Source organism: Rhinatrema bivittatum, chromosome 15 (assembly GCF_901001135.1).
Source record: "Rhinatrema bivittatum chromosome 15, aRhiBiv1.1, whole genome shotgun sequence".
Classification (NCBI taxonomy): domain Eukaryota; kingdom Metazoa; phylum Chordata; class Amphibia; order Gymnophiona; family Rhinatrematidae; genus Rhinatrema; species Rhinatrema bivittatum.
Window position 1 is genome coordinate 44,775,817 of NC_042629.1, and position 27,105 is coordinate 44,802,921.

Sequence of the window (27,105 nt, forward strand, 5' to 3'; positions counted from 1 at the left end):
AAGTTTCTCCTAAACCCCAAATATTTTGCTTCAAGTAGGCCGAACTGCACCTATATAAAGTAATGTATTGCTGTTATGTTCAATCTGTTGTCTGGAAAACAACACCATGAAACGTTAGAGCTGCCATCACTCACCTTAATGAGCTAGCAAGGCCTGGGCTGACTGACTATTTAAGCTTTTATCACTGAGTTTGTTTTTCACAAAACTCTTGCCTTCCTATGCCCAGACCAGGAGCCACCCTGATGTCAGGGATGGCAATGGAGATGCCATGAGGTTAGGAGGCACCTGCTTTGCAGACCATTCCATTCATGCCCTCCAGCCTCACTTCAAATAGTGACATTTCCCATACAGCGGAGACAGCTGATGCAGATAAAAACCTAATTGGGAATGCAACTGCTTGGGACTCGTAGAGAGAGGCCATTCTGATAATGCTGTGTAACGGAAAAATGAGAGGTGGGGGGAAGATGTCTTCTGTAAATAGTATTGTTTTTGCAGTAACCTCTCTGCCTCTTCTCTTTCTTCTGTCTCTTTTAGGCAAGACAGGTGTGCTGGCTGATCTCTTGCCCAGTTTTGAAGTGGAGATTATGCCAGGTATCTACTAATTTTCAACCGTTTCATCAGTCCATCCATCTTCCCATTCATATCCTTAAAACATGGATATTACTCTCCTTCTCCTACAGGCATCCTCTGCATATCTACATCGTAGTCCTATGTATATATACAGCAAGTGTCTGTACTGCCATAAACTGGAAATCCTATGAATCCCTGCTACTGCTGTCTCTATGCCACCATACACACATGCTGTCATAGGCAAAGAGCACGCCTTTGCAACTTCATGACTACATGAGCAATGCCATATGTCCATACCATCATATTATATAGACTGAGGCACTATACATGCCTCGTACCATTGTACTGTGTATGTCACCCATTACATATACTCACAAAATGTATTTAAGGCAAGGTCCCTTAATTCTGCTCACTAAATACCATAATACTCATTAATTATTTATAATTTTTCATTTATTTGTTAAACCATATAAATACCACTTCACACAATACTACTTATATTGGTATATGTATTAAAACTGTCCCAACCATTCATTCATCCCGATTCACACTACACATACAACCCCACCCCCAACCCTGTAAACCATTTATCTCCAAAAGCTTTAACCTATATTAGCAAGTTTGCTTACCGTAAACGGTGTTTCCATAGATAGCAGGATGAATTAGCCATGCTGTCATGGGATCTGCCAATCAGGTCCGGGAGGCGGAGCTTGTTAAGCAGATGTTAGTTTTTGTGTCTCTGCGGCTGCGCGTGTGTTCCCGTGCAGGAAAGTAACAGATTCTCCTCAGTCTGTGATTAAGCTGTAGTTGATCTGAAGAAACGGTGACTGCCAGGGAGGAGGGTGGGTCAGCATGGCTATTCATCCTGCTATCTATGGAAACACCGTTTATGGTCAGCAAACTTGCTTTTTCCCGTCGATAGCAGGGCTGAATTAGCCATGCTGTCATGGGAGTCCCAAGCTTCCGATCACGTTAGGTGCAATACTGTTAATTGGGACGTGATCTGAAGAAGTGTGGTAGTCACCGAGGACATGAGGATAGAGATTGCAGGATTGCTTGCCCTATCTTCGAATCCATGGTTGCTTGCTGATCTAGGCAGTAGTGTGATGTGAAGGTATGTAGAGACGACTGAGGGGGGATATGATAGAGGTGTTTAAAATCATGAGAGGTCTAGAACGGGTAGATGTGAATCGGTTATTTACTCTTTCGGATAGTAGAAAGACTAGGGGGCACTCCATGAAGTTAGCATGGGGCACATTTAAAACTAATCGGAGAAAGTTCTTTTTTACTCAACGCACAATTAAACTCTGGAATTTGTTGCCAGAGAATGTGGTTCGTGCAGTTAGTATAGCTGTGTTTAAAAAAGGATTGGATAACTTCTTGGAGGAGAACTTAATAGCATTACCTGCTATTAAGTTCACTTAGAGAATAGCCACTGCCATTAGCAATGGTTGCATGGAATAGACTTAGTTTTTGGGTACTTGCCAGGTTCTTATGGCCTGGATTGGCCACTGTTGGAAACAGGATGCTGGGCTTGATGGACCCTTGGTCTGACCCAGTATGGCATTTTCTTATGTTCTTATGTAGTGATGATCATGTAGCTGCCTTGCAAATGTCTATGGGTTGCACATTTCGATGTACCCATGAAGTTGCTAGGGCTCTTACTTGGTGAGCTTTGGGAATAGAAGACAGATGTGACTCCTGTGTTTAAAAAAGGATTGGATAAATTCTTGGAGGAGAAGTCCATTACCTGCTATTAAGTTCACTTAGAGAATAGCCACTGCCATTAGCAATGGTAACATGGAATAGACTTAGTTTTTGGGTACTTGCCAGGTTCTTATGGCCTGGATTGGCCACTGTTGGAAACAGGTTGCTGGGCTTGATAGACCCTTGGTCTGACCCAGTATGGCATTTTCTTATGTTCTTATAGCAAAATTGAATACATTGTACTATCCAGCTAGAGATGGTATGTTTTGACTGGTAGTCCCGGTGTCTTTGGGTCAAATGATACAAATAGTTGAGAAGCTCGAGGTTCGAACTCAGTTCTTTCTTTGTAGTAAGCTAACGCTCTTTTACAATCCAGCATATGAAGTAATTTTTCCCTCTCGTTGGCATGAGGTTTAGGAAAAAAGATTGGTAGTTCTATGCTTTGGTTAAGATGGAACTGCGAAACTACTTTGGATAAGAAGGATGGGTGAGTTCTAAGAACCACCTTTTGGTGAAAAAATTTTAATTATGGTGAATAATGGACTAATGCTTGCAGTTCGCTGACTCGTCTTGCCGAAGTTACTGCTATTAGAAACACTACCTTCCAAGTAAGGTATTTTATGTGTGCTGAGTCCATAGGTTCAAAGGGGGAAAGCATGAGTTGTTCCAGGACTGTGTTGATATTCCATGGAACTGGAGGTTTTGCAATTGGAGGGCGAAGGTGAGATAGTCCTCCAATGAAACGAGATAGTAATGAATGATTAGATATTGGTGTATTATTTAATGGTCTATGGTATAATGAGATGAACTCTAATGGAAGACGTGGCCAGCCCAGTGTCGTACAGAGTATGAAGGTAATCCATGAGTTGTTCCGGCGGACAGTCTATTGGTGATATGTTATTGGATATACACCAAGTTGAGTAACGTTTCCATTTGTAACTGTAGTTTTTCCTTGTGGAAAGCTTCCTAGATTCCAATAAAATAAGTTGTGCATGCCGAGATACTCTCTGTTCTGTCAACAGGAGCTGTTCAACATCCACGTCAAGTGGAGGGATGCGTGTAATGGGTGTAGAAGAGTCCCCTGCTCCTGAAGGAGGAGGTCCAGACAATTTGGTAGACATATTGGTGCTCCCCGAGATAGTCAGAGAAGGAAACTGTACCATGGTTGTTGCGGCCAGGCTGGAGCAATGAGAATCAATTGAGCTCTGTCCGCTATGCACTTTTGAATCGTTCTCGTGATCAGAGGTATGGGAGGAAAGGCGTATAGGAGGCCTGTCGACCAAGGAATGAGGAAAGCATCTTGAGCTATCCTGAGGTTGCTGGGCCGTATGGAGCAGAAATTTGGAACCTGCGTGTTGAGTTCCGTTACGAAGAGATCGATCGATGGGGTTCCCCATCACCTGAAGACGCTGTGGGCTATGTCTGGATTGAGTGTCCATTCGTGAGGTTGAAAGATTCGACTTAACCTGTCTGCTCGTGTGTTGGCCACTCCCAGGAGGTAAGTCGCTTGCAGATGTATGCAATGTTGATGAGCATGTTGATAATCAATGTCTCTTTGCAGAGGGACCATGAACCGGACCCTCCTTGTTTGTTAATGTAAAACATTGCTACTTGATTGTCCGTGTAGATCATGACTCTGCAGCCCTTTAGGTAATCCTGAAAAACTTGTAGAGACCTGCTCTGAGTTCTAACAAATTTATTTGTAGGTTTTGTTCTGCTAATGTCCATACCCCTTGTGTTTCGTAAATTTCGAGATGCGCTCCTCAACCTTTCCGTGATGCGTCCATGGTCAGGACTGCATTGTGGGTTGGGGGGGCGGAACAGTGCTCCCTTGGAGAGAGTGGACTGGAAAAGCCACTATGCGATGTCCTTCTTCATCTCGGATGTTAGTATGGATTGGTTGCGTTAACGGTTGAGTGTGTTGTTTCCACTGATGTTTCAGTCCCCACTGCAGACTTCTCATATGTAATCTGGTGTTGGGAACTGTGAAATTGGCTGCCGCCATGTGACACAAGACTACTAACACCTGTCTCGCTGAAGGGGTTTGAGTGTTGTTCAAGTGATGCAGAAGCCAGCATAGCTGTAACCTTCTGTCCGATGGGAGGTATGCTCTGCTCCTCGTGGTGTCCAGATATGCTCCTATAAACTGTAGTTGTTGCGTTGGTTGCAGATGTGATTTCTGAAAATTGATCACTAGTCCTAATGTTTGTAAGCATTGTATTATTCTGTGGAGATGATCAAACAATATCTCCCGAGTCGAGGCTATTATGAGCCAATCATCCAGATATGGAAAGATTGTCATACCCTGTTGTCTGAGATGAGCCACCACCACTACCATGCATTTGGTGAATACTCTGGGTGCAGCTGATAATCCAAAGGGGAGCACCTTGTACTGGTAGTGTTGATGCTTGTACCGGAAACATAGGTAACGCCAAGAGGATGGATGGATTGGAATGTGAGTGTATGCATCCTTCAGGTCGATTGAACACATCCAGTCATTGGGTTGTAGTAGAGGAAGAATTGACTTCAATGATACCATCTTGAATTTCTCCTTGGTCAGGAATTTGTTTAGTTCCCGAAGGTCTAGGATGGGATGTAAGCCACCTGATTTCTTTGGTATCAGGAAGTATGGGGAGTAAAATCCCGTGTTCTGCTGTTTCCGGGATAGAAGTGTGATGGCCTGTTTGTGCAGGCTGGAGATCTCGTGTGTGAGTTGTAACTGAGATCTCTGAATCTGTATTGTGGGAAGGTAAGGTAAGGGTGGTCTTGTTATGAATTGAAGTTGATAACCCTGATGTATTATGTCTAGTACCCATTGGTCGGAAGTAATCTGTTCCCACACTGGTAGACACGACTGGATTCTCCCTGGTGGCGTTAAGGTGCGTGGTGGTGGCTGTAAATTCAAAAAGGCTGTGCTGTTTAACTGCCGGTGTTGGCTGTTGGGTCTGTTGTCTCTGAGTACGGGGTTAACCCCTACGAGGAAGCTGGCTTTGTTTGTGGCCTTTGATATGATGGGTATGGTTGAGGCTGGAAAGTCTGGTAAGACCGATAAGGTCTGCGACCATAAGAAGACCGTCGATTGTACGGGTAGTATCTTCGGGAGGCCACATAAGCCAGTTTTGGTTGCAAAGATTGCACAGCTATCGCTTCTTCCTTCAGCTTACCCACCGTCTCCTGAAATCTGGTACCAAAAAGGTTATCCCCTGTACATGGTAGATTTGCAAGTTTTTCGTGCAAATCCTCTCTTATGGAACTGGAACGTAGCCATGCCATCCGGCGGGCCGCTATAGCTGTTGCTGATGCTCTGGATGATATTTCTAGACCTTCATAGACTGACCTGAGTAGGTGTCTGGAGCATTCTTCCAGATCATGGAGGGTTTGAGGTGACTGATCCGCCGTAGAAGAGAGCATACCTTTAGTCGCCTGAATACATTCATAAAGATATTGCACTATGTAAAACTGATGATGCATAATTCTTGCTGTAAGCATTGCATTCTGATACACCTTCCGTCCAAATTCATCCAGATATCTGTTGTCTTTGGTTGGTGGGTACGTCGAATGAGTCTTTGATTTCTTAAAATGCTGCATCGCCGATTCCACCACTATAGACTCGTGGGGTAGCTGCGGAAGCACATACGGTGGATCTTTCTTCATTCAAAATTTGATGTCTGATTTCCTGGAAACCGCCGACAAAGATTGAGGTGCTTCCCAAGATTTTAGGAGAACACTGTGAAGCAGATCATGCGGTGGAAGTGCAGTGGGCTCTCCCGGGACATCAAAAATTTTTAGAAGACCCAGAGTTTCTGATCTGGGGTCAGGTTCCTTCTGTACTTTCAACTGTAGAATAGTACCCAATTTTTCCAAAAATCTAGGGTACGAGAGGTCTTCAGGCGGAGAGTATGGTTCCTGTGGTTGCTCCTGCGGATCGGATGGGAACCCTGTCGATGAGGATGGAGAATCTCCTGGAATCTCTGGTCCTGTAAGTGAGAATGGAGAGCGCTCTGAAATTGGGGAGACGGGGGGGGGGGGGGGGGTTTCCACCGGAAGCTCCCGTGAAGGTTGAGTATTAGGGTCGTTAACCGGTGTCTGTGGTTGGTTGATCATTGTGAAAGAAGATTCAAGAGTTTCATAGAATCCTGCGAGTGATTGTGATAATTGCCAAAAGCTTCCTTTGTCTTAGGAGGCATGACTGGTTTGTCAGTATCCTGTGGTACTGGTACTGTCCGTGGAGGAGAAGTATCCTGTAGTCCTTTGGAAGAACTTCTTGGTGACATGGACGCCTGAGAAGAAGTGAGGCATATGGGTGACTGGTGTGATCGTACCCTATGGTGTTGAGTCTTGGAAGATCTGGAGGTGGAAGGGCTGATTTCTCTGTCTGAGGTCTTTTTCGGCGTGGTGTTATGGCTGGAATGATGTCTGTGCCTATGTGTGTGACCTAGTCCCTTTTGAGTTGAGTGCCTATGGGTAGATCGAGACTTTTTAGAAGATGTCTCCGATGTTCGTTGTACAGAATCACTAGAGGTAGATTGTGATAACTGTGGGGATTGGTGTCTACGTTTACGATGACTCCTATGTTCTTTCGTTGGCTTGTGGCCTTGTACGGGTTGAGATGGCATAGATTGCCGTGAAAGGCTGTATAAGTCACGTCGGCGTCCGGACTGCACTGTGACCAATGTCTTTAGTCCTGTGATCTGCGCCGCTGTTATCTGCGATGGTGCATTCTGTTGCACTGGTATTGGTGCTGTCTTCTGCGCCAATGGTGTTGGCGCCGTCTTCTGCGCCGATGTCGGTGCCGTCTTTTGCACCGATGGTGTTGGCGCTGGTCGCTTCGATACTGTCGGGCCCGTAGTGTGCGCCGACTTTCTCGGCACTACTCTTATGTCTGGCGCTGTCGGCACCGTGCCATGTCTCGACTTTTTTGGTGCCTTAGAGTGCGACGGTTTTCCCGGGCCCTGCGTCGATACACTGGGTTTCCCGGAGCTGTCTCATGACAGCATCGAGCTGGAGGCTGATCGATCCCAATCGGGGAATCAGAGCCCTGATCCCTTGGTACTTGCCTCGCCTCCGTTCCTCTCGGTCTAGAAGGGTCCCACGAAGCCGCCCTCTTGAGAGAATGAGCGGATTTCTTCACCGGGCCTGGTGAAGAGTGGGCTTCCGATGGGTCCGAGAGGCTAAGGAGTTCCTTGAGGTGGTAGGCCCGTTGTTTCTGGGCCCTAGGGGACATACGAGCGCAAAACTCGCAGTCCCGTACATCATGAGTGACACCTAGGCAATGGTAACATCGGTCATGGCCATCCGTGACCGACATTACCTTGCCACAGCGACACCATCTGAAGCCCGATTTTGACATGTCTGAGGAGAAAATGGCTTCGCGTGCGATCCCACGAGCGGAAAGAACAGACTGAGGAAAATCTGTTACTTTTCTGCACGGGAACACACGCGCAGCCGCAGAGACACAAAAACTAACCTCTGCTTAACAAGCTCCGCCTCCCGGACCTGATTGGCAGATCCCATGACAGCATGGCTAATTCAGCCCTGCTATCGATGGGAAATATCAATATCTCAAACCTGTCTTCCAGAGAAACTCTATTCAATATCTCAAAGGTATCCTCTTCGTCGTATTATTGTCTCTTCCATTTGTCAAAAGCAATTGAAATCATGAACAAAACTTGATACTTTGTTGTTGTAGTACTTGCACTTATGCAGAATTATCATCACCATCAATGTTCACTCTATTTGTATCACTGTATGGGCAATGCAATTCTCTCTCATCACTGCTACAGATCACAATAGTCCTCATTCACCAATGTCCTGCTCTATTCGTGTCACCTGTACAGCACCGTTTGCTAATGTAATTTGCATATTCCATGAGGATCAGTTCGCCTGTACAGGTGACACGAATAGAGCGGGACATTGGTGAATGAGGATTACTGTGATCTGTAGCAGTGATGAGAAAGAATTGCATTGCCCACACAGTGATACAAATAGAGTGAATATTGATGATGTTAACTCTGCATAAGTGCAAGTTCTACAGCAACAAAGTATAAGTTTTGTTCATGATTTCAATTGCTTTTGACAAATGGAAGAGACAATAATACGAGGAAGAGGATACCTTTGAGATATTGAATAGAGTTTCTCTGGAAGACAGATTTGAAATATTGATAATATAGGTTAAAGCTTTTGGGGATAAATGGTTTACAGGGGTGGGGTTGTATGTGTAGTGTGAATCGGGATGAATGAATGGTTGGGACAGTTTTAATACATATACCAATATAAGTAGTATTGTGTGAAGTGGTATTTATATGGTTTAACAAATAAATGAAAAATTATAAATATTTAATGAGTATTATGGTATTTAGTGAGCAGAATTAAGGGACCTTGTCTTAAATATATTTTGTGTGGACATAGAGAGACAAGGGTGATTCGGTATTATAGAGAAAGTGTATACCCTTTACATATAACCATTATATATTCATAAGGCCATATAGTTGGTTGGTTAGTTGGTTAGGCCAGGCTCATAGTACTTTTACATTTACACTGGTTTTTATACATCTGCTCACCTTTATCTCATGTGCATACAAGGTAACTAGAACGTTGCTTATGCAAGGAATCACAATTAAGACAAGCAAAATATCACGGAGACAGAAAATATCTCTGACCTGCACCTCAGGCAAGCCATTTCCTCGATAGAACTTGTTTGATGTTTTGTCTTGGACTTTCAACCTTCCACTTGTATAAACCTTATTGTATTACGCTCATTATTAGTTTCCCCATGCAGTTCCTGTAAGGCTTCAGAAGGCAGCCAGTTACCTTGTGGCTTCACAGAGACAGTCTCGCAAGCTGCAGCATCACGAGGGTGACCCAAATTAACCCCTGCTTCTGCTAGAGCAAAGTGGTATCACATGTGTGGTCTAGGCCACCAGGTGGACATCATGTTCTGAAGGGACAGCAGATGCAGGCATGGGAAGCTCCGCAGTAGTGAATAACTTCTGAGCCAACAGTGGGGCCAAGTGGAGCCCTGTTCACTGGGCAATGGATTGCCTCTGGATGTGGAACCCATCAGCTTCAGTTTCTCAAAACTAGCTGATCTGGTTCCAGTTTTGCACGTGCTGGACTTGTGGTCCTGCTTTTGTTACTAAAATCGGAAATCCAAGGCCGGGCATGCGGTGGGGTGAAACAAGGAGTGAATCAGCCTGTCCTTGGGGGGAAAAAGCCCTTGTTTTGTATTCTATCAACTAACACTTCTAAAATAATTATAATGATAAATGACAATTTTGCATTTTTCTTTTGTTTGCCCATGTTTCCTCCATGGGAGATTTTGTACACATTGAAATGAAGTGATATGGATAGACGTCTTTAGCTGTTTGCCCTTGGTTTTAAATAGACATCCTGCTTGGACTGTGCTCGATGGGCTGCCTCTGCCCAGGTTCCAGATGTTGATGATGTCAGGAGAGTGGCTGCCTAGCCCCCTAGGGAGAATGAAGATCATTACGACTGCACTGAAACTAATAATGTGATGTGGGGTGGGGGATTGGTCTAAAATCCTACACAAATCAAGTTTGTTTGACTTTCCGAAGCTATTCAGGGCCTATGAGCAATATTGGTTGCCAGGTAAGGTCTGATTAATTTTATTCAACAAATTTGGCAAATATTTTCAGCCAGTTGTGGACATATTGAGCTTTGTGTTAATGAAAGTAGATTGCAGTGCTCTCTTAGTTTCTCTCTTCTCTTTTTGTTACTTTTCATTTAGTAATTGGTTGAAAGTACATTAGAGAAGCATTGTGGGTCTGAAGTATCTGTATTAGTACCGGTACACCTTTGCCTTTGTTTTTTTTCTTCCGTATGGAGTGCAACCAGCAAGACTGAAGACCCAGCACAATAGCCCAGGGATCCTCAGCCCAGTCCTAGGACACATCAAGCCAGTCGGATTTTCAGGATATGTTGTGGGAGTCTCACTTTAGTGGATCCTTGGGCCGACCTGCTGGAGACTGGGAATAGATGGTCAATGTCTCTAATGAATAGCAGGCCGGGAGGCAGATGTTCAGGCAGGACGTAGATGCTCTTCACCCTGAAAGCTGGTACTCCCCTGGGAGGAGCCCATAGGAGCCAGGCAGGAACCAAGCAGGTACTGTAGCAGGAACGGAGCGATGCCGCCAAGTGAGTCACTCCGGGGCACAGCGCAACAGGAAACCGGGAAGCTAACCTGTTGCAAGGCAAGGACTGGATGGCCGCGGCGCCTGACATCAGGAAGTGGGCGGAGTCACCACTGGCGGGAAAAGGGCTAGAAAGGTGCCCAAGTGGCGCGCGCGCGCCTAGGAGCAGGGCATCCTCAGGCACCTTCGCAGCTGTGCAACCCCAGCGGGGATGCCGCCAAAAAGGCCGCAAGCCAGGGCTCCGGAGGCGGGAGCAGGTCCGGGAACAAAGAGGTAAGGGCCTGGTCGCGGTGCCCGCGGCCAGGACCGCAACAGTACCTCCCCTCTTACGCCCCCTCTTCGCCGGTCCAGGTTTACTTGGGTGATCCAGATGGAACTGCCGTAATAAGTCCTTGTTGAGGATATTGCGGGCCGGTTCCCAAGAGTTATCCTCGGGTCCGCAACCCTCCCAGACAAGCAAGTATTCCCATCGGCGTTGGTGGAACCGGACATCCAAAACTTCATGTACTTGATACTTAACCTCGTCCGGAACTGAAGGGTCCGAGGGTTCAGGAGCCCGGGAGTGGCATCTGGACAACACAAGAGGCTTTAGCAATGACACATGGAATACATCATGTATGCGCATGGAGGAGGGTAGGCGTAGATGGTATGAGACTGCTCCCACTCGTTCAGCGACTCGAAAGGGCCCACAGAATTTCGGAGCTAGTCTTCGAGACGGAATATGTAGCTGTAGATTTCTGGTGCTTAGCCAGACACGATCTCCTGGAAGGAAGATAGGTGCTGGCTGACGATGCCTATCCGCCCACTCCTTGGCTGACAGAGCGGCTTTATGGTTCTTTTCCTGGATAGAGATCCACAAGGACCGAAGCTGGCGGGCTGAGAGTTGCACTGCCAGGTGTGCACTAGGTTCAGGTGAAGGTAGGGGCAGTCGAAGTTGCTTCCCATAAACAACGAGGAATGGCGAACTTCCAGTAGCGGCATGCGTGTGATTATTATACGAGAACTCCGCCCACGGGAGTAGATTGGACCAATTATTTTGTCGTTCGTTCACAAAGGCATAGAGAAAAGTCTTCAGGGTTCGATTGGTTCGTTCCGTTTGTCCAGTACTCTGAGGATGGAACGCAGACGAAAGACTAAGTTGCACATTGAAGCGTTTGCATAGGGCTTTCCAATAGCGGGCTGTAAACTGCGGTCCTCGATCGGAGACTATATCCTGCGGGAGACTCTGAAGTCTAAAGATATGCTGAGCGAACAGGCTAGCCAGGTCAGGGGCCGAAGGTAGTTTTGGCAAGGGAACAAAGTGCGCCATCTTGGAAAATCGGTCCACGGTTACCCAGATGACCGAATTACCCTCAGAGGCAGGAAGATCCACAACGAAATCAGTGGAGATGTGTGTCCAAGGCTCCACCGGGATGGGCAATGGTTGCAACAAGCCCCTGGGCTTCCCGATGAACAGCACAAGTAGGGCATGAGCCCACGAAAGCGTGGACGTCTTGTCTCACTGTTGGCCACCAGTAGAAACGGTTTAACAAGTCTAAAGTTCCTTTCCAACCAGCATGACCCCCAGTGAGGGAGTCATGGGCCCAAGCGAGAACTGCTCTCTGGGAGCGACACGGAACCACGGTCTTCCTTTGGAAGGGCACCAAGGTAGTAGCAAGACTTACTTTCACGGGGTCCAAGATATACTGAGGTGTATCAGGAGTCTCTTCAACCTCAGAAGAGCATGAAAGCGCGTCAGCTCGAACGTTCTTAGAGCTGGGTCGGTAGTGTAAGGTGAAGTCAAACCGATCAAAAAACAGCGACCACCGGGCTTGTCTTGGATTCAGGCGTTGGACTTGCTTCAAGAATGCTAGGTTTATGTGATCAGTGTAAATCGTAACCGGATGGTTGGCTCCCTCCAACCACTGTCTCCATTCCTCCAGGGCAAGTTTCATGGCTAGCAACTCTTTGTCACCAACACAGTAGTTGCTCTCTGCCAGGGAGAATTTCCTTGAGAAATAAGAACAGGGTCACAGCTGTCCAGAATCAGAGTACTGGCTCAGTACGACCCCTACGGCCACATTGGAGGAATCAACCTCTACCACGAAGGGCCGGCTGGGATCTGGATGACGAAGGCAGGTGTCTAATAAGAAGGCTTCTTTGAGGGCCTCAAAAGCTTGGCAGGCAGACGTTGGCCAATCCACCGCGTTAACCCCCTTTCGGGTGAGGGTAGTTAACGGAGCCACAATACGAGAGTAATTGGGAATAAAGTGACGGTAGAAATTGGAGAAGCCGAGGAAGCGTTGCAACTCTTTAAGACCCCTCGGCCGGGGCCAATTCTTAATAGCTGCCATTTTCTCAGGATCCATTTGAAAGCCTACTGCAGAGACTATGTAGCCTAGGAACGGCAGGGAGGTCTTCTCAAAGCTGCACTTTTCCAGTCTCGCGTACAGGCCATGCTCCCTAAGTATCTGGAGCACTTGACGGACATGCTGACTGTGTGACGGCAGGTCCTGGGAGAAGACTAACACGTCGTTGAGATAAACAATTATGCAGGTGTTCAGAAGGTCCCGTAACACCTCATTCATCAGGTACTGGAACACCGCCGGGGCTTTACATAAGCCGAAAGCCATCACGAGGTACTCGTAATGCCCGTCTCGGGTATTAAACGCGGTCTTCCACTCATCTCCAGGACGGATTCTGACCAAATTGTATGCTCCTCGTAAGTCCAGCTTCGTGAAAATCTTCGCTCCTTGAAGCCGATCAAGGAGCTCTGGGATTAACAGGAGCCAGTAGCGATCTCGCTTGGTAATCGAATTTAGGCCTCGATAGTCTATACACAGCCTCAGTGAGCCGTCTTTCTTGCTGACAAAAAAGAAGCCTGCCCCTGCAGGCGACTTGGACGGGCGGATAAATCCCTTGGCCAAATTCTCTGCAATGTACTCAGACATGGCCCGGTTCTCAGGTATAGATAAGGGATAAACCCTTCCTTGAGGGGGCATAGTATCAGGTAACAAGTCAATAGCACAGTCATATGAACGATGCTGCGGAAGGATCTCCGCCTTGGTCTTGGAGAATACATCCGTGAAGTCCTCATAAGGTGCAGGGGGAACCACGGCAGAGTGCATCAATCGAAGTGCAGGAGTCTTAGGCACTTTCATACAATTAGCCAGGCAGAAGGGACTCCACTTAACAATCTGTAGCGTATCCCACTGAATCGTGGGCAAGTGTTTCTGTAACCACGGCAACCCTAGCACCACAGGGTAGACAGCTTTATCCAACACTAGGAAGGCTATCTCCTCCGAATGGATCGCCCCGGTGCAGACCGTAATGGGTGCCGTGGACATCTGGACGGAACCAGGAAGGAGCGTCCCCTGGATAGAGGTAATTCGTAACGGAACCTCCCGTCTATGCATAGGAATCCGCAACTGGGAGACTAGGTTGTGCAGGATGAAATTACCTCCGGCTCCGGAATCCAGGAACACCATCGTCTCAAAGGATCCTCCATGGTATTTCAGAGTAACAGGAACTGTACATTGAGGAGCTGTAGCAAAGCCTAGGAGGAGCTCCTCCCGACCTCCTAGGCTTTGGCATTTTTCCGCACGCTACTGGCAGCGTGCCAAGAAGTTGCCCTTCTGGCCACAATATAAACACAACTTCAACGAACGGCGACGTTGTCTTTCAGCAGAAAGCGGGGCCCGTCCCAGCTGCATGGGTTCGCAGGTGGGAGCATCTGGACGAGAACTCTTAGGAGAGGGCGCAGGTCTCGGCCCACGAGCCGGAATGTGTCGAGAGGAGCGCTGCTCCTTGGCCCGTTGCTGTAGGCGGTGGTTGATGCGAGCAGTCATCGCAATCAAGGTGTTGAGGTCCTCCGGCAGATCTCGAGCCGCAATCTCATCCTTAATGCGTCCGGAGAGGCCTTCCAGGAAGATGGCCTTAAGACTACCATCTTGCCAACCTACTTCCTGGGCTAAAGTCCGAAACTCCATTGCGTAATCTGCCAAGGAGCGAGCCCCCTGACAAAGTTGCAGCAGATCAGACGTAGCCGTGGCTACTTGGGCGGGCTCATCAAAGGCCTGGCGAAAGTTCGTGATGAACAGTTGTAAATCCGTTAGTGAAGAATCATTGTTTTCCCAAAGGGGAGAAGCCCATATCAAGGCTTTCCCATCGAGCAAGGACAAGATATATGCCACTTTAACCGCATCCGAGGGAAACTGCCGAGGCAACAGGGAGAACCGTACAAAACATTGGTTCAGGAAGCCGCGGCAGGTCCTTAAATCACCAGCGTAGCGGGGGGTGCCGGCAGCTGGGTCACTGACGAATCTTGGCCCTCGGGTGCTGGTTCTGGGGCAGACGAGGCCCTGGCATCCAATCGGGCCGTCAACTCTCCTACCGAACCAGTAAGGGCCTCGAGGTATTGCTGTTGATACTGCAGCTGCTGGACCAACCCAGGCAGGTCCAAGGGAACAGGCGCATCCGCCGAGTCCATGGCCTTGCAATCTGTTGTGGGAGTCTCAGTTTAGTGGACCCTTGGGCCGACCTGCTGGAGACTGGGAATAGATGGTCAATGTCTCTAATGAATAGCAGGCCGGGAGGCAGATGTTCAGGCAGGACGTAGATGCTCTTCACCCTGGAAGCTGGTACTGCCCTGGGAGGAGCCCATAGGAACCCAACCGCTGGGACTTAGGTGGCTTCACCCTTGGAAGCCAAAGCCCCCCTGGGAGGAGCCCATAGGGGCCCGGCCACTGGGACTTAGGCGGGTCGTGGATCAGGACAGGTAACTGGAACCAGACTAGGACAGTAGCAATACTGTAACTGGGTACGGGTTCTGGAACCAGGCAGGAACTGTAGCAAGACTCGGGTACTGGAATCAGGCAGGAACTGTAGCAAGACTCTGGTACTGGAACCAGGCAGGAACTGTAGCAAGACTCTGGTACTGGAACCAGGCAGGAACTGTAGCAGGACTCAGGTACTGGAACCTGGCAGAAACTGAAGCAGGTAAACAGGAACCTAGCAGGTACAGTAGCAGGCAGGCAGGTAGCAAGCAGGTACTGTAGCAGGAACGGAGTGACGCCGCCAAGCGAGTCACTCCAGGGCACAATGCAACAGGAAACCGGGAAGCTAAACTGTTGCAAGGCAAGGACTGGATGGCCGCGGCGTCTGACGTCAGGAAGTGGGCGGAGTCACCACTGGCGGGAAACAGGCTAGAAAGGCGCCCAAGTGCGCCTAGGAGCAGGGCATCCTCAGGCACCATCGCGGTGGTGCAACCCCAGCGGGGACGCCGCCAAAAAGGCCGCAAGCCAGGGCTCCAGAGGCAGGAGCAGGTCCGGGAACAAGGAGGTAAGGGCCTGGTCGCGGTGCTCGCAGCCAGGACCGCAACAGGATTTCCACAATAAATATGCATGAGATAGATCTACATACAATGGAGACAGTGCATGCAAATCTCTTTCATGCATATTCATTGTAGATTTCCTGAAAACCTGACTGGCTAGGTGTGTCCAGAGGACTGGGTTGAGAGCCGTTACGATAGCAGACCTCATGTATAGGTATAAGTAACCTCCAGTGTACTTGGACATCAGTCCGCTCAAGTTTTCAGGATATTCTTAATAAATATGCATGAGAGAGATGTTGTGTTTGTGGCATTGTGGACCCTTGGTCGCAGTGGAGATGGCTTCGCCCATGGGGAGGGGCCCCCTGGGGAATCACTGCGATAGGCTGAACTCAGATAGCAGACACGGTATGAATAGAGGCTTTATTGTACTGCTGTAGATAGATGGTGAAAGCAGGAAGATAAGGCACAGATCCATGAAGTGCCAGACCATTCAACAGGCTCAGAAGTCTAGTCTCACCCAGATGTTCACAATAGGCGGGAGCCCGCAGTGCGGGTAATGCCGCAGCTGGTGGGTGGAGAATCACCAAGGACATTGCTGACAAAGTCGCCCTATCAGTTCCAAAGAAATAAAGCCACTTAATTCAAAAAACCCTGGTTCACTGCAGAACTGAAGTCCCTTAAACAACAGCTAAGAACCAAAGAAGGCAAAACGATTACCAGCATGGTTAAAAGGGGAGGTGAAAGAAGCTATTTTAGCCAAAAGATCTTCATTCAAAAATTGGATGAAGGATCCAACAGAAGAAAATAGGATAATGCATAAACGTTGGCAAGTTAAATGTAAGACATTGATAAGACAGGCTAAGAGAGAATTTGAAAAGAAGTTGGCCATAGAGGCAAAAACTCACAATAAAAACATTTTAAAATATATTCGAAGCAGAAAGCCTGTGAGGGAGTCAGTTGGACCATTAGATGATCGAGGGGTTAAAGGGGCACTTAGAGAAGATAAGGCCATTGTGGAAAGATTAAATGATTTCTTTGCTTCGGTGTTTACTGAAGAGGATGTTGGGGAGGTACCCGTACTGGAGAAGGTTTTCATGGGTAATGATTCAGATGGACTGCATCAAATCACGGTGAACCTAGAAGATGTGGTAGACCTGATTGACAAACTGAAGAGTAGTACATCGCCTGGACCGGATGGTATACACCCCAGAGTTCTGAAGGAACTACAAAATATGAAATTTCAGACCTATTAGTAACAATTTGTAACCTATCATTAAAATCATCCATTGTACCTGAAGACTGGAGGATAGCAAATGTAACCCCAAGATTTAAAAAGGGCTCCAGGGGTGATCCGGGAAACTACAGACCGGTTAGCCTGACTTCAGTGCCAGGAATAATAGTGGAACGTGTTCTAAACATCAAAATCACAGAACATATAGAAAGACATGGTTTAATGGAACAAAGTCAGCATGGCTTTACCCAAGGCAAGTCTTGCCTCACAAATCTGCTTCTTTTTTTTGAAGGAGTTAATAAATATGTGGATAAAGGTGAACCGGTAGATGTAGTGTACTTGGATTTTCAGAAGGCGTTTGACAAAGTTCCTCAAGAGAGGCTTCTAGGAAAAGTAAAAAGTCATGGGATAGGTGGTGATGTCCTTTCGTGGATTACAAACTGGCTAAAAAAGACAGGAAACCGAGATTGGATTAAATGGACAATTTTCTCAGTGGAAGGGAGTGGGCAGTGGAGTGCCTCAGGGATCTGTATTGGGACCCTTACTTTTCAATATATTTATAAATGATCTGGAAAGAAATACGACGAGTGAGGTAATCAAATTTGCAGATGATACAAAATTGTTCAGAGTAGTTAAATCACAAGCAGATTGTGATAAATTGCAGAAGACCTTGTGAGATTGGAAAATGGGCATCAAAATGGCAGATGAAATTTAATGTGGATAAGTGCAAGGTGATGCGTATAGGGAAAAATAACCCATGCCATAGTTACACAATATTAGGTTCCATATTAGGTATTACAACCCAAGAAAGAGATCTAGGTGTCAAAGTGGATAACACATTGAAATCGTCGATTCAGTGTGCTGCGGCCATCAAAAAAGCAAACAGAATGTTGGGAATTATTAGAAATGGAATGGTGAATAAAACGGAAAATGTCATAATGCCTCTGTATCACTCCATGGTGAGACTGCACCTTGAATACTGTTTACAATTCTGGTCGCCGCATCTCAAAAAATATATAGTTGCGATGGAGAAGGTATAGAGAAGAGCTACCAAAATGATAAGGGGAATGGAACAGCTCCCCTATGAGGAAAGACTAAAGAGGTTAGGACTTTTCAGCTTGGAGAAGAGACGGCTGAGGGGGGATATGATAGAGGTGTTTAAAATCATGAGAGGTCTAGAACGGGTAGATGTGAATCCGTTATTTACGCTTTCAGATAATAGAAAGACTAGGGGGCGGGGGAGAGTGTGAAGGAGAAGGAGGAGGTGCTCACCCTCCCTTGCTTTTGTTCCGGACTCCGAGTTAAGACCTGGCAGTGGGCGAGGCTGAGTCGCCGGCGGGTGACGTCAGCTGTGCGCGTCCCGACTGACTACTTAAACTGCGGTTGGGCTCTGCTGTGACGGGGAGAGTGTGAAGGAGAAGGAGGAGGTGCTCACCCTCCCTTGCTTTTGTTCCGGACTCCGAGTTAAGACCTGGCAGTGGGCGAGGCTGAGTCGCCGGCGGGTGACGTCAGCTGTGCGCGTCCCGACTGACTACTTAAACTGCGGTTGGGCTCTGCTGTGACGGGGAGAGTGTGAAGGAAAAGGAGGAGGTGCTCACCCTCCCTTGCTTTGTTCCGGACTCCGAGTTAAGACCTGGCAGTGGGCGAGGCTGAGTCGCCGGCGGGTGACGTCAGCTGTGCGCGTCCCGACTGACTACTTAAACTGCGGTTGGGCGGCGCCCCGCCGCCGCCGGCGCGACGCCTAAGCCGCTCGCGCCGAAGGGGCGAGCGGCTTTGGTCGGCTTAGGCCGGTGAAGGCCGGAGGCCGGCTGGACTTTTTGTTTTTTGTTATCCGGATGGGAAAGAAACGGAAGGCGAAGTTTACCACCTCCTCTCCAGTGCAGCAACATCGCACAGGCCCGATGGACCAGCACGTTATAATACGGCTGGAAACGCCACAAGGGGACAGAGTAGGAGGTTCGTCTGTATCCTCCTCTAGTCCCGGCGAAACATCTTTGCCCTTATTGCAACCATCAGCCGTGGAAACATCACAAGTACTGGTAGGAAAAGTTCAAGGAAGTACGATGGTGCTTCAAGGAACTGAAAATATTATTACTTCTACTTCTACTTTAAATATACAACAATCTATTCCACCAGTTAATTTAGTGCCTGACTACGAACCGATGGTTATTCCTGAAAATGTTACACTTGTAGATTTGGGTAGGATGATTTGTAAATTAGATAATAATGTTGCTAAAATGAATGAATCTTTGTTGTTAGTTATTAATTCTAATAGAACCCAATTAGAAGATCAAGGGAAGAAATTAGAAAAACATCAGGAGGAAATAACAAAGATGACTAATAAGATACAATTGATGCAATCTTCAGAAAATGTTTTTATTCGGGATAGCATCACTATGCATAAGGAAATAGAGCACATAGAGAATTTACAAAGATCAAAAAATTTAAGAATAATAAATTTTCCAATTACTAGACTACTCTCACCTTGGGAAATGTTCAAAAAATTTTTAAGAGAGTTTCTAATGTATTCTGAGGAAGATTTCCCTAGTATCTCGAAGATTTATTACCTAATTAAAAATCCACTTAAAGGTACAGAGGGGCAAAAAGATAATGCTGATGCCCCAGATACATTGGGTGTATCAACTTTTCTTGAAGAATCATTAGATGTTATAAATAATAGAGCTACTTTATTTATCTCATTTGTAGTTGAACAAGACAAGGAGAAATTGTTTAAAAAATTTTTTGGATATAAAGATATTATGTTTTGTGGACAAAAAGTGCAGATATTTCCGGATGTGGCTAGAGCCACTCAGGCAAGAAGGAAACACTTCTTGTCTTTGAAAGAGCGGGTAATTGCTATAGGTGCTACCTTTTTTCTTAAATTTCCGTGTTTATGTTTAATTAATTATAGGGGTAAAAAATTTGGTTTTGTAGACCCAACACACTTGGAAACTTTTCTTTTTGATAAGAGTCAGGCACCGGCTGAGGTTTTAAAGGTCAATGGTGTGTAAAAAATGAATGTATTCTCCTTCTCCTTAAGGTATGAAATGTTTCTTTTTATTTTTTCTTGAATTATCCCCCATATTATGGAATATGTTACAACTGGAATTGGTGTTAATAGTTTATATTTATATAACTTTGCTTTTGTTGTAAAACATATTTTCCTGTTCATGATGTTAATCATTGATTGAAAATTAATAAACATTAAAAAAAAAAAAAAAAAAAAAAGAAAGACTAGGGGGCACTCCATAAAGTTAACATGTGGCACATTTAAAACTAATCGGAGAAAGCAAGTGTTGCTTACCTGTAACAGGTGTTCTCATAGGACAGCAGTATGTTAGTCCTCACATATGGGTGACATCACAGGATGGAGCCCTGTACGGAAAACTTTTGTCAAAGTTTCTACAAAGCTTTGACTGACACTGGCACACTGAGTGCACTGAGCATGCTCAGCCTGCAGTTATTCCTGTGAACCACAGGTGTCTCCCTCAGTCTCGTCTTATAGCTAAAAGTGCAAGCAAAACTAAAAGTAAAATGTATACATACCCAACTCCCAGGGGTGGCGGTTGGGTTTCGTGAGGACTAAAATCCTGCTGTCCTGTGAGAACACCTGTTACAGGTAAGCAACACTTGCTTTCTCTCAGGACAAGCAGGATGGTAGTCCTCACATATGGGTGAGTACTGAGCTGAGGATGCCCGAGAGTGCACCAAATGCACCCAAGACACGCAAAAGGCGCAATGACGGGGGTGGAATTTGGAACGGAGGGCATCCTGAAACCCGTAACGGGTTGGTGGAAGAATGTTGGGTAGTTAAATCGAAAAGAATAAGAGTAGATGGACTGGCCAAACATGGAGCATGCCGGCTGGTATGGAGAGAGATCCAGGTTGCGGCCTGATAAATATGTACAAGCAGTAGCGGCTGAGGGGAAGCTATTGAGGCTGGGACGGACGCAACATTGAGGAAAAGAATTTCCCATGTCATACTGTGAAATGAGAGGAATGGAAAGGCTTGAACAGAGAATGTATGAGACTTATAAGCCCGAAATATAGGTTCCATTCCGTGACTAGTGAAAATAGAGGCGGCTTGATCAGTGGATAATCCATGGTAAGCTGACTCTGAAGGGGTTTACCGTTAATCGGGTATCCCCACTTCCAAACGATACACCAACTGGAACAGAGGTGTACCTATGTGGAGGATGTCTGGGGAGCAGAATCCGAGGGAACAAGAGAAAAGAGTGGTGTAGAAAAAAGAAAAGGGTAATACCCTTTTGTATGCGTCATGTGGTAAATCATGCCATTTTGAATGGTAGGATTTATGTATGGAAGGTTTTGTGATGCTACCAGTACTTGAGAACATCAGTGAGTCTACGATTTTTGACTGACTGGTGAGAAGGCAAATTGGTTACTGGTGTGATAGATTGAGAAGTATGGGAAGCATACTGGTCTCGGCCAGGACGTGGGTCTGAGGAACAGTGAACCCCGTCCCGGTTCAGCATTAGAAGAGAGCTGGCTATGAGAGGCAGCGGAAGAGACACATTTAAGAGAGTGGGACGGGTTCTATTGCTCTTAACTGGAGAAGAAGGGAAACCTCCTGCTCCAGAAGGACAGAGTGGTCGGATACTCTCCACGCCTGCAGAGGTGGTGAGTCCAGAGGAAGAGCAAGAAAGTTTAGGTGGTAACCCTGAGCAATGATTGCTAGCACCCATTGGTCGGTTGTGATTGATTGCCACATGCTGTGAAAGTGGCACAATCGACCTCCCACTGGTATGCTTGGCAGAGGAATCAGGCTGCAGCTCTCCAAGTGAAAGTCAAAAACCTGAAGCAGGCCCCGGCTGGGGGGCTGCTTGTGGCTTTTGCTTTCGGGCCTGGCGAGGCTGAGAGTTTTGATAAGGTCTCGTAGTTCGGGACCTTACTGGTGGAGGATAGTACTTCCTTGGACGGAAGAATGACTTCTTAGAGTCCTTCCGGAAGGGCTGTCTTAAGGGGAAGTTGGAAGGTACCGATGAGAGCTGTTTAAGGGTCTCATGATGGTCCTTTAATTCGGCCACCATTTGCTGGATCTGCTCACCGAACAGATTGTCTCCTACACATGGTAGGTCAGGTAGCCTGTCTTGTACTTCTGGGCGAAGGTCAGAGGATTTGAGCCAGGCCGACCGTCTTGCAGAAATGGCAGCTGCAGACACTCTAGTAGAGGTGTCGAAGATATCATAAGCTGTTCTTATCTCATGCTTTCCTGCCTCAAACCCCTTGTTGACAAGGATTTGAAGCTGGTCTTGGAATTATTCAGGCAGGGTTTCAGAGAAGTCCTGTATCTGTTTGAAGATGACCCTATTATATTGGGTCATATACAGCTGGTAAGCAGCAATTCTGGAGATGAGCATGGCCCCTTGGAACACTCGTTGACCAATATTGTCTAGGAACTTGTGTTCCTTAACAGGAGGGGTAGATGAGTGAGGCTTCGTCTTTTTTGCTTTCTTTTGAGCCGATTCTACCACAACTGCGTGGTGGTCGAGCTGAGATTTTTGAAAGCTGGGGGCTGACTGTACTAAATAGGTAGTGTCAGCTTTTCTATGGACTGGGGCAATGGATCCAGGGTTTTCCCAGTTCTTTTTGAGGAGGTCAAGAAGAACTTGATGAATGGGAATAGAAGTGATCACTTTTGGGGCATCCAGGAATTGGAGCAGCTCCATCATCCTGCCTATCATCCTGCTCCGTCTGAAGCTGAAAAGGGACCAACTCAGACATTTCCTTCACAAAAATAATGAAAGAAAGGTCCTCTGGAGGAGAACGCTTTCTACTTTCAGTAGGAGAGGGAGGTGAAGGTAAGTCATCGGTGTCTGAAGAAGTATCATCACCCCAGGTGTCATAAGAATCAGCAGACTGACCTGTAGGACGAGAAGGGGGTTGGATACCTGAAGGCCCCGGCCGAGGCTCTGAGAAAATCGAAGGAATCGCTGGGGGCACCATGGACGGCATTGGAGGGCATTGGTGCCGGTATCGAAGGCATCGATGGCGCGGATGTACGTATCGCCCCCGATGAATGAATCGGTGGCGAGGGACGAATTGGCATCGATGGCTGAGGCAAAACTCCCGAAGGAGGGATGCGGAACGGTGTTTCTCCTCCTGATGAAGCTGTTAACGAGGAGCGCACCGGAGCCATCGGAGACCCGGGAACAACTGGTGGAAGGGCGGTTATGAGCGCCTCCATCCGGGATAGCAGCAGTGCCAGCGCTGCTGGAATCGGGTCGAAGACCGGTTCCACAATCGGTGCCAGTGTCGGTGCCGAAGGGACCTGGAGTCGTTGCATCGCCTTGTCGATGGCCTCCTGGACCAGCTGGTCCAGTTCTTCCAGGAGACCTAGAGCAAGCAGCCCCGGCTCCGTGACAGAAGAGGGAGGCAGAGGCACAGTCGGAGGGACCACCTTTACAGGCGGAATCACGACTCCCAAACCCCGATTGGATGAGGGTGGCCTCAATGCACCGGTCGCAGGAATGGTCGGTGCCTTTCCTGGACGGGGCTTCTTCGACGGTGGCTCGGATGGTGGCGAGGTCAATGATTTCGCTCCCTCGACGGTCCGAGTCCTACAATGTCGATGGCGATGTTTCTCCCTGCGATCCCCTCGATCCTGAGGGGGAGTAGCGGGTGTCGATGGCCATGAAGACGTTAATGGCAGACGGTCACCGGACGGTGGACGATGCTGTCGCGACGTCGACGGTGCCGGTTCCGATGACGTTGATACGATGGACGGCGTCGGGGTTTGAGCATGAAAGAGGAGTTCCATCTTCTCTATTCTGGCTTTGTGACCTTTTGGTGTCATGAGGGCACATTTGGTGCAAGTCAGGACATCATGCTCATGGCCTAAACACATTACACAGACTCCATGAGGGTCTGTGATAGACATGGTGCGAGTACAGTCCGGGCACCGACGAAACCCCAACGCCATGGCTATAGAAAAAAATTGAGCTGCGGTACGGGTCGACAGCCAGTAGGCTGCGAGGGCCAAACTCAACGGTAATCGACGGAAGACGGTCAAAAACTTACCGGAGTACCACGGCCTGAGAAAAGTTAGAGGAGGGACCCCTGTGGGGCAATTTTAAATTAAATTAATTCCGTGAGGAAAATTCCTGTCAGGAATCTCTTCAGAGCTCCTAAACTGCGAGGCTACTGCTGTGCAGAAAAAAGAAGACTGAAGGGGGACCCCTGCTGGCTACAGGGTTAGTGCCATGCTGGGCATGCCCAGTAGGGGCCAGTCAAAGTTCTGGAAACTTTGATGGAAGTTTTCCGTGATTGGGCTCCATCCTGTGATGTCACCCATATGTGAGGACTACCATCCTGCTTGTCCTGTGAGAAACCATTTTACCTGTACCTTCTGAAGAAAGTTGGTATTTCTGAGGTCCAGGATGGGTGGAGAGTAACTACTTTCTGTTGAAAGAAAGAATAATGTAATTAAAACTCCCCAACCCCCCTTCCCCCCTGCGCTTTGTAGCGTCTGAGGGAGTGTACTGGGAACCTTGGTACAAAGTGGGGTGGCTGCTCTGATATCCGGCCAGTTGGGAGACCAGGAGGTGTCCAACTGGAGGGGCTACTTTAATCTGGATATCATGTAACCTCCCACGGGAGCGGGAGCGGTAAAGTCTTACCCACATTTCTGTGTGCTGTACAAGGAGACACTGAGACCTGTCGTCAGGCTTCGAGGTGGACTTGCACTTGAGGTAGTGTTTGCTGGATCTCGTGTTTAACAGATCAGCGAATGCATCTGGAACTTTGGTTCTGAATTAGGAACCAGAAGCCAGAGTATTAATCAGTACAGAGCCCCATTGCTGAAAATGGGAGGATGTCCTGATGCAATCCCAAAGAAATGATAGAGAGGTTCTCTTGGTATTGTGGCTGTCATAACTGGCATAGCGATACGTGACACTAATACGGTTCTTGAAAGGTACGTAACCTAGAACTTTTTGAACCATGTGGCTCGAATTAGAGAACACATCTCAATGGGAATGCCGCAGAAGCGGGTACTTACCATCTGACATGGATTGCCGAAGGACGAGCCAGTGAAGATCGCTGGCTCCGTGGATTTCAGGAGTTATCGAGGGGTATCGTGTCGGACGTAGACGCCCATCTCAACTCTGATGCCTGGTATGGTGGCGCAGGTGTAGAGGAGACAGGCTGAGTGTGGCTGGCGCTACCACAGTAATTTTGTGGAGGGCCACAATCCCACACCGATGTCAGTGGGGCATGCCTTGGGAACAGGGGAGCCAATTAACAGCTCGTGAACCTGGCCCTCGTCGCAGCGGCTCGATGTCTCATGACGCCAGTGTAGAATTCTTCGGAACTCATTCTGGTGTTTCTGGAGCACCAAGGACTGCCAGCACTCTGCAGAACAGTGGCGATGGCAGTGGTGATGTTGCTCGGCCCAGGCGTTCTCCAGCACCGAGAAGGAGAGCACCGATGTGCTGGATGGCATCGGTGGCGGACGGTCACCTTGTCGGTGACGATGCGTGCCACGGTGCTCGGCCCGGTCTTTCCCCAGCACCAAGATGGATGCCCTCGCTGTCTTGGATGGCGACTGATGACGGACTGTCAGCCTGCCTGCACTGCTCCTGGCACTATGTAGTGTCGTAGGCTAATACGGGGCTTTAATAAGAACCCAAAGCATGGAGCACTGTGTTTAGGTGAGGGCATTACGTGGAGGTGCTATGTCGGTAGTGACGGTGTCGATGGCGGCAACGAGGGTATCGTCAAAAATATATATGAAAAAACGTCGATGACCCGGGCAGAACACTGATGACAGTGACGGAAGCACTGACGGCATCGGCGTAGGTATCTATGGAAACGATGTGGCATTGAATAATCGAAAAAACATCGTTGGCATTGGAAAATTGATACCGGAATCGACGGAGTCGATGACCGCATCGATAGGAACGTCGAAGACACCGATGGAAATGATGTGGGTGTCGAGGGCATCGATGTATGGAGGCGGGTGCCGACGGCATCGGTGGCATGGCCATGGGCATCAATGGCATGGCCACGGACGTTGATGGCATCAATTGGATCGACTCGGGCACCAATGGCGTTGATGGCATTGATGCCACCGACATGGGCATCGATGGCACCAACATGGGCACCGATGGAATCGATGTTGGCATGGATGCCATCGATGGAATTGACACTGGCATTGATGGAATCCACTTTGGCATTGATGGCATCGATGGAATCGACATTAGCATCGATGCCACCGGTGGAATCGACATTGGCATCGATGGCATCGACATTGGCATTGATGGCATCGACATTGGCAGATGACTTGAGCCAAGCCCAGCGTCTAGCAGAGATAGCCGTAACAGAAAGTCTAGTGGAAGCATCAAAGATGTCATAAGCTGTTCTTATTTCATGCTTCCCAGCTTCAAACCCTTTATTGAGTAGGGATTGAAGCTGTGGCTGGAACTGTTCTGGTAAGGCATCTGAGTACTCCTGCATCTGTTTAAGGATGACCCTATTATATTGAGTCATATACAGCTGATAAGAAGCTATTCTAGAAATCAGCATGGCTCCTTGGTATACCTTCCTACCTATACTATCTAGGAATTTATTTTCCTTAGTAGGAGGTGTGGAAGAATGTGGCTTTACTCGTTTAGCTTTCTTTTGAGCTGATTCTACCACAACAGAGTGATGATCTAATTGTGGTTTCTGAAAGCCAGGTGTTGACTGTACGAGATAGGTAGAGTCAGCTTTTTTGTTTACCGGAGCAACAGATCCAGGAGATTCCCAATTCTTTTTGAGAAGGTCTAGAAAAACCTGATGAATTGGAATAGAGGTGATGACCTTAGGGGCATCCAGGAATTGGAGCAATTCCATCATCTGGTGCCTGTCATCTTGTTCAGATTGAAGTTGGAAAGGGACCAACTCCGACATTTCCTTCACAAAATTTATGAAAGAGAGGTCCTCTGGGGGAGAACGCTTTCTACTCTCTGCTGGCGAGGGTGGTGAAGGCAAGTCATTGGTATCTGAAGAGGTATCATCACCCCAAGTGTCATAAGGATCAGGTTGCTGACCTATAGGACCATGAGCGGGCTGAATACCTGAAGGCCCCGGTTGAGGCTCCGAGAAATTCGAAGGAATCACCGGGGGCATCG

The 27,105-nt window shown here is 47.7% G+C and overlaps 1 protein-coding gene across 2 annotated transcripts in view; it reads left to right on the plus strand.

The window, feature by feature from the left end:
* ILDR2 (immunoglobulin like domain containing receptor 2) overlaps window positions 1-27,105 on the plus strand; it is a 122,408-nt gene that overhangs the window by 71,909 nt on the left and 23,394 nt on the right. For both annotated transcript variants that reach the window (XM_029579221.1, XM_029579220.1), the window contains exon 4: window positions 535-591. In XM_029579221.1, coding sequence (XP_029435081.1) covers window positions 535-591 — 57 coding nt within the window. The remainder of the gene's footprint in view (window positions 1-534; window positions 592-27,105) is intronic.